Source organism: Wolffia australiana, chromosome 10, assembly GCF_029677425.1.
Source record: "Wolffia australiana isolate 7733 chromosome 10, ASM2967742v1".
NCBI lineage: Eukaryota > Viridiplantae > Streptophyta > Magnoliopsida > Alismatales > Araceae > Wolffia > Wolffia australiana.
The window spans coordinates 4,662,228-4,679,415 of record NC_135844.1 but is presented as its reverse complement, the minus strand read 5'-3'; the positions used below and the strand labels follow the sequence as shown (position 1 = coordinate 4,679,415).

Genomic DNA, 17,188 nt, shown 5'->3' with positions numbered 1-17,188 from the left:
CGACACGTGGGGTGCCAAGATACACCTCGTATCCTAGAAGATACAAAGGAGTGTGTATCGACTCACTCATGGAACCTGTTCATCATCGGTTACCGTGTATGTATAATCCCTCATCCACTTGACGCTCCTTGGACGACTTAGGGTATGGTCAACTGTCAAACCCTAATCGATCATCCGAGTTAGTACTGATGCATTCAGAAATCATCGGAGAACTCTTCTCCCATATTTCACTGCCTGGGCCAAGGACTTCGTTGCATCGTCTTCCTTGAGCTGTCACCTCTTACACCGAGGGTGGACGATCCCATCTTGACCACTCAATCGCCTTCGTATACTTCTTGATGCACCCGAACTAAGACCGTTTAGAATCCAATGATTAGAGACTCGTTGGCCATAGCCAAAGTACAACCGTCCGTCCACAAGACGTCTTTGGTGTCTCAGGTCTAAGGACCACTTACACAACCGTGACGTGAATCAACCTGATTGACAGTTCGGTATAATACCATTCAGGGATTCGTACGGATCAATTCAGCGAACTCTTTCCACTAAAGAGCACCCACTATCTATCCTTAGTGTCGCCACACTAATGGCTACGGGACCGGCCATACTCATCATATGAGTGAGGCTAGATAGTGCTATTCTATCCAGATACTTTGATGTCCTTCTCGCGTATCCTTTGAATAGGAATGTTTAGAACACATGCTTAAAGACTAGTGATCTCCGTATTACGATCTCATCATAATTCACTAAGTCCGATCATGTATTCATGGACTTCATTATGAGCATCACACGTGCACTATAATGAATATGTTCTATTAATGAATATGGAACGAGATGCGGAATGTGTGATTGGCTTGCCGGCCACATATATTTCCATCAGTTTTTTCTCTAGTCTGATGTTTTATTGGATAAGTCTCAACCTGGCCTGTCATAAATATAAAAATGTTTTCCAATGCTAATGCACTTGAATATTTTCAAATTTCACTCCAAGAAACATATTTCTGGATGGGACCCTTTGTCCAACCTCTTGCTTACACACTGCATAAAAAAATGGGGTTGATGAGTGTAAAATATGCAATCTCCTTGATATCATTGACACCAATCTTGTTTTGATCAAATAGTGTTTTAATTTCTGTTCATCTAAGACTTTATTCATTCCTTCATAAAATTGATCATTAATTAGTCTTAATGTGAATTTATATATTTTTTATTATTAGTCTCATTATAGAGAAAGATCGATTTCTTACTTAATTTCAGGGAGAAATAAGGTATAAGATTAACCAAAATACCTAGATGGATTCAACTTCCCAAGGTAAATGGAAGAGTAAGCTAGAGTTAACAAACAGTTCATCTTATCTTAATGGCATTCGTTTAATCTATAAAATTTCTGCAAATATCATTAATTCATATATCCTGCATGTTATAATATTTTCATTCCATTTTCATGGCAAGTGAAATAAAGGAAAATTCCTGACGTTTTGGTGCACCGCTTTTTTCTCTCCTTAGTTTCAGCAGTCCAAATGACTCAACATGAATATTTGCTGGTTCTCTCAAAACTTTGCAGCTTCTCTTCAAGTTTTGCTAATGCTCCCCATGATCTTAATATCTTTACGCAAAATTTTCTTGGTTACTCATTGCTCTCATCTATACATCTGTTTAGATTTTTTCTTCTATCTATTTCTCTCTTGATCCCAAGGTTTTGAATGTGTGTGTTTGGCAACCCATTTCTCAATTTCTTTCTATATTGCATGATATTGAACGAGGTGCAGAAATTAAATGCATTGGCTATATCACTCTTGCTTGAACTGTTTTGAAACACTTTGGTTGTTCATCTGAACACATTTGTTTGTTTCGTTCTCTATATCACTCTTGCTTGAACTGTTTTGAACCACTTTGGTTGTTCATCTGTTCAGTTTGCTATAACTCTTCATTTCACAATTTTGAAGGGGATTCATTTTTATGGCTATCTAAACCTATTAGTATTTCAATGAGATTATTCATATGCCAATTTTTCTATTACTCTTTATCGTCAGTATATGAATGAGGCTTGTTTCTTCATTTAATGTTTTTTTATCTTCATCTCAGTATACTGAAATGAAGACTTTTCATTTACCCACACTATTCTTCTCACTGAAATTATCGTCGACATTTTATAGTGTCCTTACTGGATATCTGGATCAATATTTTAGTTATTTGTTACTATCTGTTTATCATGAAGCATATATTGATCTAAGTATTATTTCCCTCTTTGATTACTGATTAATCATATTCTAGTTATTGAATATTTGTATGATTTTTGGGTCTTGAATTTATTATTTGGATTATTCTAAATAATTGAGGAAATTCCTGGTCAACCCAGTCATGGCAAGCCAGTCATGGTCAACTGAGTCAATGTCAACTGGCCAAGATCAACTGAATCACAATCAACATTGTCAATGTCAACATACTCAAAGTCAACGTAGTCAAATTCCAATGGTCAAAGTTAAAGACAAGTCAAGGGTGTCAAGAGAAAACCCTAATATAAGTTTACTAGATTGTTATCATATTTTTGAATATAGTTCAAAATGATATGCATATTAAATCTGAGAGTTATCTACATACTCTATATCATTTGGTGACTCTTTGCGAGATAGAGGATCTATCTAGATCAAAAGTGCAGGAGTATTAGAAGCACTAACTAAGTCTAAAACTGTTCCATGTGGAGGTACAACAAATCTGCGTGGATGCAGGATCTTGTGGAAGACGTCAATACAAAGGAGTGAGGGAAGTCAATACTAAAGGATGTCAAGATCGGAGTAAGAAATGATACAGGACAGTGGTGAGTCGTAGGGATTTTGGTGAGTATTCTCTGAGTTGTATATCAAGATAGTCATAAAAGCCTATTTGGAGCACACATATCAAGATTTCCTTGGTGAGAATCGTAGGAGCTGAAGTAGAAATACTCATGACTGGACTAATAGACATTCAGATCCCCCAAACAGAAACAAATATACATGGATTTTGATGTTGAGTAGAGAGTGATAAATACGTGGATGCATAAAAACAAATTAGAAAACGTAAATATCAAAAGTGAAACTAATTCACCCCTCCTCTTAATTACATCACTGACAACTTAAGATATTTAGACACACTCCTTTTTGAGATGAGATTTTGTCAGTATTTATGGGCTGATAATAGTTTTTATCCTTCTACTTCCTCAAGTTCCTCTTTGATGTATCCAATGCAAAATTGATCTCTTTGCCTTGCTTATTTGTGTTTTTGGGCGTGTAGCCTTTGTTCAAAACTACCATTCCAATTTGTCCAAACGTTTTTCCCAGACTTGAGAGGCATAATTTTTCTTTACTCTCACACTAAAAAGGACATACATTGTCCACCAATGATACATTTCATAGGGACCATGATTGACACCAACATCCATCTCCATTCCTACTTCCAGTATTATAATTTTCCCTTTTAGTCCCTCGCACTATATCATAACGATAATGCCACAGATGGTGTCACCAGTTTTAGAGTCATTTTCCCTCCCAATCTTCTATTGGGTAATGAGTCATAAATTAAAAAATTTGCCCAACATTCCCAAAGGTAAAAGTTCATGCACCTAACATCATATCTTGCCCAACACAATTGTGTTTCCCATGCCCCCACTTCCACTTCTTTTGAGCATTTGTCCCCGTCGCTACCTCTGATTCAAACCAAAATTATGTAAAGGAATGCAAGGCATTTGTGGATTCAAATTTTAAGGCTCTGGTTGATCACAAGACCTGGTTGTTGGTGCCCTGTCCACATGATGCCCATATTGTGAACTGTAAATGGGTTTTTTCTCCTAAGAATAATCCCCAAGGGCACCATTATCGGGCACACATCACATCATATGACATGTGGATATTCTCATGAGTATAAAACTAAGTATACTAAGACATTATAAAATCTTTCTTGGTTGAATATCATTTTAGCCTCCTCTTCTCTATAGATATCACTAAAGGCTAGATTCTCCATCAACTTAACAGTTTCAACACATTTATTTGTGGCAACTTAATGGAGAAAGTGCCATAGAGTGGCCTTGGGGTGAATCACACAAGGGGAGTCATCTAAGGTGTGTCAGTTGCATAGGAAATTTTACGGTGTCAAGTGGAGTGATCATTCATGGTTCATCGAATTCCGAGGGTCATGGCATGTTTCAGTTCAGTACATGTGTACTTGATCTCTTTGTCATTCAAAAAGATATCTGCGGGAATTATCTTAAACATTTATGTTGATGATATTGTAATCATCAGAAATATATTTGAAGGCTTTCTGGGGATAAATTCATACTTACGCAAACACCTTTTCACCAAAGAAATATGAAGGTGCCATTCTAGCAACAGAATTATATCTTGGAGTTTTGGGATATAACTTGAAATATATCTTATTGAAGCCTGTCCCCACAGTGGGGATGGTAAGTCAAACGCATTTTATATTTTAAAAGGCTGATTGATAAACTTATCTATCTCATGGTCACTCATCCCCATATTACTTATATGGTTGATCTTTCCAGTAAATTAAAGTATGTACTAAGACAAATTCATTAGTTGGGTACTCTCTGAGTGCTATCTCATGTAAAGTGGTCCTTCAGAAGAGGTCTCCTCTATAATGGAATGAAAATTTTGAAGTTAAGGCTTACCCCAATGCTAGATATGCTGGTATCAAAGGTGGTATGAAGTCAATGACACGCTAATATACTGACCACTTTAGGAAATTTATTTCATGATGAAAGAAGAAATCTGGTCTCTATATCCAGTTCAGACCTCAAGTACTGCGCTATGGCCGAGACCACATCATATAGGATGTATATTTGGTCCTTATGGAACTTAAGTTTCATCTACATTCAATCATGCATATGTACAATGATAACTAGCCTGTCATTGTCATCAAAAGAAATCCAACCTTCGATGTGTGCACCAAGTATATTGAAATGTATTGTCATTTCATTTGTGATACAGTAGCATAAAGAATTATCAATACTCCTGATGTGCTTTACGCCAACCAATTTGATGCATATTTTTATCAAAATCTTGAAAATACTCCAATGATGATGTATGCAAAAGCAATGAGTGTTTGACAAATGCTCTCAAGATTGTGGGAAAACTTGAGAGTGTGACATCTTCTAGAACTCACCCTATCCTTGATAAGTCTAGGGGCTTCCTCTATCTCTGTGCTCTTTTGATTTAGATGAGAATAAGTTTTCTTCAGTTAAAAAATATATTTCAACCTTTTATTTCAAAATTTGTATTCTAGCTGGATGTACATATATGGTCCCAAAGGGGGAAAGTTATCAGTTACAAGAGATGGCCATTGTGTAGATTGAACTATCTTTTCAGGCTACAATGCATATTTTTTTGAATAAATGGGTTGGGCAATCAGATACAATATGTGGGCTAATATATTGGATTAATGGGCATCATGTTATCTGGATGGACTTAATTTTGATAAATCTAACAAAATCAAAGCAGGCATGATAATGTGGAAAACAATAATTGGATTATATTTATGTGTCTTGTCTACATATGTGCCACCTAATTTGATCTTAAAAAAGGAATCACTTGTATATTTTTTAATGCACGGGATCTTCATTCCTCACTCAATGATAGACTCTTACTGAATAATATATCAGGAAAATACATGATACATCAGAGTGTGTCCTTTTACTTGTTGACAACACAAACTGCATTAACTTATAGATAATTGAGGGAGATATTGCTGCTAGAATGAAGAGTTTATTGTTTAGATGTCATCATATAAGTCAACAAAGCTGAAAAACATTGGCTAGATCCAGGCAGAAACCAGGTTAGCTAGTTCATATTTTGATTAAGATTTGTAATGTTTTATAGTTTTTCAGTTAAACGATTTATGTAAAATTTTCAAATTTTTTATTCTTTAATTTTTGGTTTCTGGGTGATTAAAGGACACTTAAGAATCTACTTTAATTTTAATTATTCGTTTGATTTTATACTGAGATATTCCAAATAAAATGCCAAATAAAATATTAATTTTTTAGCTTTGATTGTGAGCCCGATATGCATAAATTTCAGTAAGTTTGTGCAACAAAGTTTAATGAATGGTTTAATTACATTTGATAATTATTAAGTCCATCGTTTTTCCCTTTTATAGGACATTTTATATTAAGCCCATCATTCTTCACCGTCATTCTTCACAGTCATTTTATGTTAAGCAAAGAAAAATAGGATTTTATGAGAAAATGTTTAAGTAATGAGTACAGTCCTCAGATCTAGCGGACATACTAGGTTCCCAAAGTATGTTTGATGCCATTTTTGAGTCAACAATGTTCATGTTTATGCTTAAAATTATTACTTAATTTCCTTGACACTTGTTGATAATTATCTAATTTTAAGAATTATGCAACCAATTAGAGAACATCTGTGCTCACCGTAAAATTATGTTCTCCATTACAGAACAATGTGGGGCTATATTTCGTCTCATGAAGGGGAAATTAGGTCCATGATGTTGGTGATCATCTCTTTGCTTTATGTGCAGAGTTTTAGTTTTATTAGTGGTGGGATTAGCATCCATATTTATTTTATTATTGTTTAAAGTTATCAGGTATTTGAGTCAAAATATCTCAATGTTAGATTTCTTTTTTGTGTTTAATTATAATATGTGAGAAAATATAAAATTAGTTCTCCCTGAATGTTTTAGCACATCTATCATAAGTTTATCACTTAAATATCAATTAACTTTCTTGACCACTAAGCATTATTTCACACATGATAATATCATCCAATATTCCACCACTGCTTACTGCACAGTGTTGATTTGCTGCAGGTTTACCAACATGATCTTATTTCATTTCATTTTTATCTTAGCATACTATCAAATATCCCATATTTCCTTCTTTCAAAGCATATTATTCTTTGTGCAAAAATATTGTGATCTGCGTATTATGACATCCTCCCTACTCATTGAAATGAATGTACCCTACTATCATTATATGATTTTTTACTTGTATTTTTTTTAATCATGTCTTACCCTTTACTTTGATGACTGATAAATGCCTACATACTGAGAGCCTAGTTTTGCACTTTATCCTGAAACATTCTTGTCTGGGATATTTTCCTAAAACTCTTCACTTTTTAAGTTATCATTGTTAGCACAAAAGGGTGTATTTTTAAAATTATAAGACACAGAAATAATGATTTCACATTCACATAAAACGACATGTAAATACTGGATTACATAAGACAACTTAGATTGACAGGGCTTCTCTCAATGTTATGAGATCAATTACACCAATAATTTATTCATAGCTATCTAACTAAACCCCTGTTGGTTATTCTATTTTCTTATCAAACAGGACCAGATTGATAATAACATCATTTGTGCGAGAAATTATTCAATAAAGAACCTATGCATTATGTTTATCAAAGTTCCCATAGGTTTGATATTTAGATGAGACTACAACCTCACTTACTTTGGATGCAAAAAATATACAATTGATGACATTATCTTACAAAGGGAGACTGACTCATGAAGTATGCTTTGAAATGCATATGTTGATGAAACTTCTCATAATGGTATTAGTAAAATGAACCTTATTACAAAAATTTAACATCACGAACATTTAGTTATCAAAGACCTGACACATTCATATTACTTCTTGGGCGTAGAGTTTTCCTAACAAGTCAAAGTTAGATAATCCTAAATGACGAAATATTATGAGAAAACTGATGGCTTAAGCCATAAAGATTTCTTAAAAAAACTCTAGGAAAATATCTTCGTCTGATAAAATATGAAAACAAATAAAGATAAAATAACAGATGGTATAACCTACTTGAATGCCAATCTCGAAGGGTACTGTTGACGACAAGGTTATCTTAAGGTCATTTGCACAGAACCAATTAGTGCAATATGCAAGAGCTGTGCATCTTTTGGCAAATAACACAAGATTCCCTCAGATAAACTAGAAACGCACAGGCATGTCCACTAGCTTGACTTCACAACGACTGCATAAACACGGAAACTTAAAACTCTATATTCTCATCAGTCAGTCTATGCCTAAATCCATATCTATATCTATATCTATGTCTATATCTCGAACCTTATCTATCTCTGTAGTTTATGTTTTTCATTTTTCACATGATTTCCAGTTGCTAATTTGTTATTGTATGTTTATATTCTCCCCATACCAATATTTTTATTTGTATCTCTATCTTGGTCATTACTCCTCTTAATTTAGGGGATATTTTGGTTTCTTTATTTGTGAGCTCTCAAATGAGTTATCGTTTGACTTTATGGAGTCAGAATAATTTATAAGCATTGGGTTCTTTTTCTATATTTTTTTTGCAGAAAAGTAATATCTGAATCTAGTATTTCATATGGATTATTAGTACATGGACAATCAGTCTAGTGGCCTTGACAATAACAATGTTTGATCCTTAGACAATTACAATACTAGCATAGAGTTCCAAATTCTATAGACGCAAGGAGATAGAGCCAAAATTCATAACTAATAAATGAGATGGAAAAAGTAATAAAGATGGGCGGCCAAACTTGGTTCACTTGTATGAAAAATATTAAATTTCTCTATTAAGGCGAGACACTTTCCGAACTCATCATAGCTAGTCTAGAGTGTAGTGTGGCTTTTAAGAGTCCCTCTATTTTGCCGGGGAGATTTGATGTTAATTAACTCGAGCATAATCTAGCACAGTACATAAACCGCGAACAAGGGTATCGAGGGATTCTCTGGTTTTCCGACGGATTTGTCAGGGAAAGAGTACAAAAAAGAAGGGTGCTACAAAGAACCCAAAGAAAGCAACACTAGACTTAGAAAACTATCAGGCCAAAATAAATTTACTTTGTCTTTTTCTTCCAATATAAATTCTAGTCTAGACAGCAAGCAAAACTACCCTGTATTCCTCCTCATATCACATACACTTTTAATACAGTCGATGCATCGAAGGGTATTGATTGATTGGGTGGCGTGGCTACGAAGGCTACGAGTGAAGCTTGCTCCAGTTGCACTTTATAGGATCCCGCGGAGTCTAAGTTAATGGCAAAATTACGCGACAAAATGAGAAAGATACGCATAGCTAATGAGATATTCATCGTATAGAATCGCTGGCAATAGTTAGATACACTGTGCCCCGAAAAGTTATTAAATTCATTGAACTAAAAGTGGATATAGAGGTGCGTAGTGTGGTCCGAGGGGTCACTGCTATAAATTCTAAGGGATTGGCAGGAAGGCTCATATCTCCGTGCCTTCGGCAGCAAACCTGCAACAAGGTTGAAGAAACGAAGACGACGGCTTTGTTTTGATCTTTCTCTCATCTTCACGACCAAATGGCGGCGACTCTCTCCTCTTGGCCCTGGGACAATCTCGGATCTTACAAGGCACTACTCCCGTTCTCTCTCTGTCAATTTTATGAAAAAATCTCTCTATAAACAAGTCTATCAAACAATCCGTTCTATGTTTGGGGATTTTGCTATCTTCTCTCACGTTTTTTTTTATCTTGCGTTGTATTTGTGCTTAACAGTACATTCTCTACGGACCGCTATTGGTGAATGCCTTCTATTCCAGCTGGTGCGTGCACATCATCCTTTTATTCGCTCTACGCGGGCTCATTCACACGGCATGGTGTTCCTTTGGGAACATGCTCTTCATAACGCGCAATCGACGCATCATCAAAGACGGCGTTGACTTCAAGCAGATAGACAGGGAATGGCACTGGTATACCTCTCTTAGTCTATATATATCTTTATGTTTCTATTTATGTTATTTGTTCCCAGCTAATTACTCAACGGTGTGGGATGGGTATGGCAGGGATAATTTCTTGATATTACAAGCGTTTATTGGAGTGGGTGCGTACTACCTCATCCCATCTGCGGGTAACGTTCCGCTGTGGAATGCCAAGGGGCTTCTCACTGCGCTTCTGGTCCATTTGACGTTCTCTGAGACGCTCTTCTACTTCTCACATCGGTTATTCCACACCGACTTTATGTTCCAACGATACCATTCTCTCCACCACTCCGTCCCTGTTCCCCAGTCTTACACAGGCACGCCCCTCTTCCTCCTTTCTCTCTCTCTCTCTCTCTCTCTCTCCCCCGCTCTCTCTCCCTCTCTCTCTCCTTCTCCCTCCGACTCTCTCACTGCCATTCACTCTCTCTCTCTCTCTCCCGCTCTCTCTCCCGCTCTCTCTCCCTCTCTCTCTCCTTCTCCCTCCGACTCTCTCACTGCCATTCTCTCTCTCTCTCTCTCTCCCGCTCTCTCTCCCTCTCTCTCTCCTTCTCCCTCCGACTCTCTCACTGCCATTCACTCTCTCTCTCTCTCCCGCTCTCTCTCCTTCTCCCTCCGACTCTCTCACTGCCATTCACTCTCTCTCTCTCTCTCTCTCTCTCTCTCCCTCCGACTCTCCCACCGCCATTCACTCTCTCTCTCTCTCTCCCCCTCTCTCTCCCTCTCCCTCCGACTCTCTCACCGCCATTCACTCTCTCTCTCTCTCTCCCCCTCTCTCTCCCTCTCCATCAGTCTCTGTCACTGCCATTCACTCTCTCTGTCTCTCTCTCTTTTTCTCCCTCTCTCTCTCCCTCTCCATCCGACTCTCTCACTGCCACTCTCTCTCTCTCTCTCTCTCTCTTTTTCTCCCTCTCTCTCTCCCTCTCCATCCGACTCTCTCACTGCCATTCTCTCTCTCTCTCTCTCCCATTCTCGATATCTTCTCTCTCCCTCTCTCCCCCTCCCTTTCTCTCTACCCATCTATCTACTTTCTCTCCACATCTATCCCTTTCTCTACCCATCTATCTATTGCTTTCTCCGCCTCTCTCCATATTTATCTATTTATCTCTCCAACTCTCATTCTTTCTTTCTATCAGCTTATTCTATTTCCTCTTTCTCTACGCTTCTTTCACTATATATATATATGTATACATAAATAAATGTATATACTCTTATTTTTTAAACCCTAGTGATCTCTCTCTCACTAACTGACTTTTTATTGGATGGTGTAGCTGGACTGGCGACGCCTCTGGAGCATCTTGTGCTGAGTGTAATCGTTGGCATGCCTCTGTTGGGTAGCTTCTTGGCAGGCCAGGGTTCTGTTGCCTTGGTTTACGTGTACATCTTGGGCTTCGACTTTCTCAGAGCCATGCTTCACAGCAACGTGGAAGTTCTTCCCAGCGGCCTCTTTAGGCATCTCCCCTTCCTCAGATACCTTTTCGCCACGCCTACGTAAGCCTTCTCATAAAATCATACAATAATCTTTTTAATGATGATTATGATAGTGCTAATGAGGACATTTTAACGAATTCAGATACTATTCCATTCACCACAAGGAGGATAAAAGCAACTTCTGCCTCTTCTTGCCGGTTTTTGATCTGATGGGTGGCACACTCAACCCAAAGTCCTGGGAGGAACACGACAAGATCCGCAACGGTATGCGATCAGTACTTCATTGACGCATCTGACGAATCAAATATATAGAAGTATTATTTAAGTTATTCTAATTTTTATCTCTAAGATTTCATATACAAGGTACATCACTGTCAAGGGGAATTTTTGTTTGAGTACTGATAGAATATTTAATAGCGAGATAATACACTTAGATAAGAAAGTTAGGTAAAACAAAGAGAGGATATACTTGCAAACCACGGGTTTGCTTGCAGCACACATACCAAAGAGTGTACAGAAGATGTTATTTTTTATGCTTTAATTGAAGTATCAAGTGTAACTCACAAGCAACGGCGCTAATTTTGTGCTCGCAGTGAGGAATTCAGATGTGCCGGGCTTTGTGTTCCTTCTTCATGCAGTGGACATGATTTCATCACTGCATTCGCCATTTATCTTCCGAAGCTACGCCTCCTACGCCTATGTTACAAACTTGTTAGTCCTTCCCATGTGGCCGGTAGCCTTCTTCTCCATGATCTACATGTGGCTCTTCTCCAAGACCTTCCTTGTCTCTTTCTACAATCTCCGCGGCCGCCTGCACCAGATCTGGCTTGTTCCACGCTTCGGATTCCAGGTACTTGCCAAGCCGGTTCTTCAATTTTCTCGTTTTAAGAGCATTACTTTTGTCTATTTATCTGTGCCTTATGGAGGAGTCCCCTTCTGCAGTACTTTCTTCCCTTCGCTAAGGATGGGATAAACAAACAGATCGAGGACGCCATCTTGAGGGCGGACAAGCTGGGAGTCAAGGTGCTCAGCCTTGCCGCATTGAATAAGGTGCCGTCTCTCTCTCTCTCTCTCTCTCTCTCTCTCTCTCTCTCTCTTTCTCTCTCTATACCTCTCTCTCTTTATCTATCTATCTGTCTATCTCTCTCCCTCTCTCTCTTTATCTATCTATCTCACTCTATCTATCTATCTATCTATCTATCTATCTGTCTGTCTGTCTGTCTATCTCTATCTCTATAGCTATCTATCTATCTCACTCTATCTATCTATCTATCTGTCTGTCTGTCTGTCTATCTCTATCTCTCTCGCTATCTATCTATCTCACTCTATCTGTCTATCTATCTATCTATCTCTCTTCATATTTCGCTCTCTCTATTTATCTATCTTTCTTCATATCTCTCTATCTAACTATCCATCTATCTCTATTCAATGTTCTCTATCTAACTATCCATTTATCCCTCTTCATATCTCGCTATCTTACTATCCATCTATCTCTCTTCATATCTCTCTATCTAACTATCCATCTATCTCTCTTCATATCTCTCTATCTAACTATCCATCTATCTCTCTTCATATCTCTCTATCTAACTGTCCATCTATCTCTCTTCATATCTCTCTATCTAACTGTCCATCTATCTCTCTTCATATCTCTCGCTCTTCTATTTATCTATCTCTCTATCTAACTATCCATTTATCCCTCTTCATATCTCTCGATCTAACTATCCATCTATCTCTCTTCATATCTCTCGATCTAACTATCCATCTATCTCTCTTCATATCTCTCTACATATCTCTCTCTCTCTCTCTCTCTCTCTCTCTCTCTCTCTCTATCTCCCTCTGTCTCTCTCGCTATAAATCTATACATAAAAATAAGTACATATAAATCGATCTACCCCTCCGCCGTTATTTTTTCATCTTTCTGTAACGACTTCAGTGGGCTCTCCTTTATCTGTCCATCTACCCCTCTAGCACTCTTTTCTATTGTTTTATTTGTCCATCGCTGGGCCTTTTGAAACGAGTAGGGGTTTAGTCCTGAGGGTTCAACAGTCAATATTGAATGCAATAGAGTACGCTGTGGCTGAAACAAGGCTTGACGACTGTGCAGAACGAGTCGCTGAATGGAGGAGGGACGTTGTACGTGAAGAAGCACCCGGAGCTCCGAGTCAGAGTTGTGCACGGGAACACCCTTACTGCAGCTGTCATCATCAACGAGATCCCTGACGAGGTTACCGAAGTCTTCCTCACTGGCGCCACATCCAAGCTCGGCCGCGCCATTGCTCTCTACCTCTGCCGTAAAAGAGTCCGCGTCCTGGTAAACATCCTCTCGCTTTCTCTCTCTTTCTCAAACAATATTTCTCGATCGTCATACGATTTTTTTCTGGGCTTTTAGATGCTAACGGGCTCGGCAGAGAGGTTCCAAAGAATCCAGAGAGAAGCACCGCCGGAGCTGCAGCACTATTTGGCACAAGTCACCAAGTATCAGGCAGCGCAGAATTGCAAGGTAGTTCCCTTTGTCCTATTGATTCCTTTAAGCGTGTTGTGTGATTGTACACGACGAGACCCTGATTTCTTTCTTTGGGTTGGATCAGACGTGGGTAGTTGGCAAATGGCTGAGCTACAAGGAGCAGCAATGGGCTCCCGCTGGCACCCACTTTCACCAGTTCGTCGTGCCTCCCGTCTTTGAATTCAGGCGGGACTGCACCTACGGCAAACTCGCCGCTGTTAGGCTCCCCGAAGACGTGCAGGGTCTGGGCATGTGTGAGGTAATTGTCTGAATAAACGCTACTTCGGAAAATGGATGAAATTTTCAAGGGAAACTTATTGAACTTGTGTTTCTCTTATGCGAACAGTACAAGCTTGACAGAGGAGTTGTCCATGCTTGCCATGCCGGAGGAGTCGTCCACTTCCTTGAAGGATGGACTCACCATGAAGTAGGCGCCATTGACGTCGATCGGATCGATGTCGTGTGGGAAGCTGCGCTCCGGCATGGGCTCCGTGCTTCATAAAACTGCACTATCAAGAAGGAAGGGAACTGCAAAGACTTCTGATATCACCTACTCGTCTCCCTAATAAGCTTACCTTCACTCAAAAATATTAGAGTGAACTCAAAAAGACTTCTGATATTACCTTCACTCAAGGGAACTGCACTATCAATCTCGTCTTTGTGTACCTTCACTTCTTGTAATCAAACATGACATCTCAAAAAATATTTGATGGCATGGTTCATAGAAACTCGATCTAGTTCAGCCACCGTCTTTCCAGCGATCCTGACTGGCATTCTCCATTTGTATCTCTCCATATGAGGAGGGGATTCAGTTATGATTAAATCAAAGATGAATTTTGGCTTGTTGTGTCCGTAAGAATTCCGTTCCCACTCAAGAACAATAAGAGATGAGAGGAGAGGGAAGAAGAGAGAAGATGAGAGATCCACGATCAAGATTGTTATATTATCCTGTACTTTGTTGATTACATTGGTTTGTATTTATTGTCTAATGTTATAGTTGTAAATATAAAGATAATCTGTTATAATCGTAACTGTTATAACAAATCATTACCGCTATAACCAAACGCATTGCAACCGTTGGATCTTGTCTACATGTATTCCTATCTTTGTGTACTCCTAACTATATTTAATCCTAACTATGTTTAATCCTATATCTATGTTTAATCCTATATTTAATCCTAACAACTATTCTCAAAACGAGTATAAGGGGTACATGTCTGAATTTTAATAGCAACTCTTTTTTGATATTCCTATTGGTCCACATCAGCTCGTCTTCTGGCGAGTTTCTGACTCCTCTTCATCCCCTGTCAATTGGAACGGCAGCTCGAGGATGTTAAGCTTGATTCTCGGCAGTCTAAATCTTCCTTTCTGAAGAGGCTTGGTTAGAGCATCTGCGAGTTGTTCTGCACTCATGACAAACTTGACTTAATATTATTGAACACCATTTTTTCTTGAATGAAATGAAACTCTATCTCAATATGTTTTGTTCTGGCGTGGAAGATTGGATTCTCCACAAGATAAGTTGCTCTGATGTTGTCCCATCATATAATTGGAGATTGATCTTGGTGAATGCTGATTTCTTTAAGGATAGATTGTACCTATAGGACTTATGAAAGACAGTTGGCTAACACTTTGTATTCTTCTTCTCTACTTGATCTTGTAATGGTTTGCCGCTTCTTGGAGCTCCAAGAAATGAGATTAGTACCAATATACAGTACAAATGCACTTGTGGATCTTCTGCCTGAAATCATTTAAAGTAAAACATGAATCTTTATGAATGAATAAACTTCGTAGTATGGTCCCTCTAAAGTATCGGAGCAAGTGTTTGAGGGCTTGGGAATCACAATTTGATGGCAAGTGCATTTTCTGACATGCCTTATTAACTGCAAAAGTAATATCTGGTCGTTGGACAGTAAAATTTTCTAGGGCACCACAGTTTGTCTATAGATAGATTGATCGATAATTAAATCACTCTCATCAGCAGATTCTGAAAGAATACAAGGAGTAGAAAAAATGTTTGCAATTTTCTGTGTTAATTTTGTTTCAAATTGCAGCAATATACTTGGATTGAGTAAGAAAGCACCCTGTATGATGTTTAAAAATTTTTATTTCTAGGAATTAATGTGCAGGTCCTAAATCTTTAATTGTGAATTCAATATGTAGATGATTTACAGTATTAGTGATAGCAGAGGTACTTGGACTCAGAATTGGAATATCATCTCCGTAAATCAAAATAAAAATGGCATCAAGTTGCAAATTGGAATATAATGATGCATCATTTTTTGAACTAACAAAACCATGATTTTGTATGAGAGAAGTAAGTTTTATAAACCATGCCCATGGATATTTTTTAAAACCTGGTGGCTGTTCCATCAAGATTGTTTCATGTAAATCACCATGAAGAAAGGCATTAGATACATCTAGTTGTTGTATCTTCCATTTTTTTCTTACTACTAAGGATAACATTAAACGAACAGTACTATATTTAATAACTAGGCTACATGTTTCATTAAATTCGAAACCTTCTTGCTGATTATGTCCTTTTGCTACTAATCGAGCTTTATATTATCAATTTCTCTAGTGGGTTTATCCTTTAGTCTATAGACCCACTTGCTACTGATTATATGAAAATTTAGATTTCATGGAACTAAAGTCCAAGTATTATTGAGCATGAGTGTGTTGTATTCAGATGTCATGGCTCACATCCAATTTTTGTTTTTGAATGCAGCAGTAAAGGAAGTAGGTTCAACAATGCCATTTTTGTTCACGTTCAAAGATTGTGGAAATGGATATCTAGTTGAACAATGAAATAATTATTTAGAGATAGCAGAATCTTGTTGTTGGTTTACTAAGATATCTGCATTCTCTTATTTGTATATATCTTGAAGACTTTTAGTTTTCAAGATAACATCTGACTCAGAGTATAATTTAAAGTAGACACAATATCCTGATACTTCTAAATAATTATGAATGAGAAGAGTTAAATGAATCAGTATGCAGCCGATCAGATGTATAATTAGTAAGATCAAGCATGGGGTCAGAGATTAGGGAACGTATATTAGGGAAAGAATGATCTATATTGGGTGAGGCCACGAAGGTGAAAAGATTTATGTATAGCGTACAAGATAGTAATGATGATAGTGATCATGATGGTGATAGTAATGATGTGAGCATCGTATTAGTACTAGTACTGTAAGGTAGAGTCAGAGGAGAGGAAGGGGGATGTGAGTGGTATCATGAAATGAAGTTATGAGACAAAATGGGAGTGAACAATAATATGAGAGTTGGCTTATTAGGGTTTAGGATAGATGAAGAAGTGATAAGATGAAATCTTGACAGCGGTGGTGTAGTGACGTGGACGGTAGTGGATATGGTAATGAAGGTAGTGAGAATGAGATAGAGTGATGATTAAGATGGGAAAGGATGCTGTGCTTGAAAATAGTAAATGATGAAATTGTGATGCTGTAGGAGGGGACTTGAAATGGATGAGAGTGGATGATAATGGATGATAACGGATCTGGATGAATGAT

The 17,188-nt window shown here is 37.8% G+C and overlaps 1 protein-coding gene across 1 annotated transcript; it reads left to right on the top strand.

Annotated features, from left to right (window-relative positions):
• The first annotated feature begins 9,227 nt into the window (after positions 1-9,227).
• Positions 9,228-14,517, top strand: LOC144708763 (very-long-chain aldehyde decarbonylase GL1-1-like). Its single transcript, XM_078582203.1, has 11 exons — positions 9,228-9,381; positions 9,525-9,718; positions 9,812-10,044; positions 10,996-11,215; positions 11,298-11,419; positions 11,749-12,005; positions 12,098-12,205; positions 13,260-13,466; positions 13,545-13,655; positions 13,744-13,917; positions 14,005-14,517. Exons 1-11 carry the CDS (start codon positions 9,331-9,333, stop codon positions 14,158-14,160), a joined length of 1,833 nt encoding a protein of 610 aa, XP_078438329.1. The 5' UTR covers positions 9,228-9,330; the 3' UTR covers positions 14,161-14,517.
• The last annotated feature ends 2,671 nt before the right edge of the window (positions 14,518-17,188 follow it).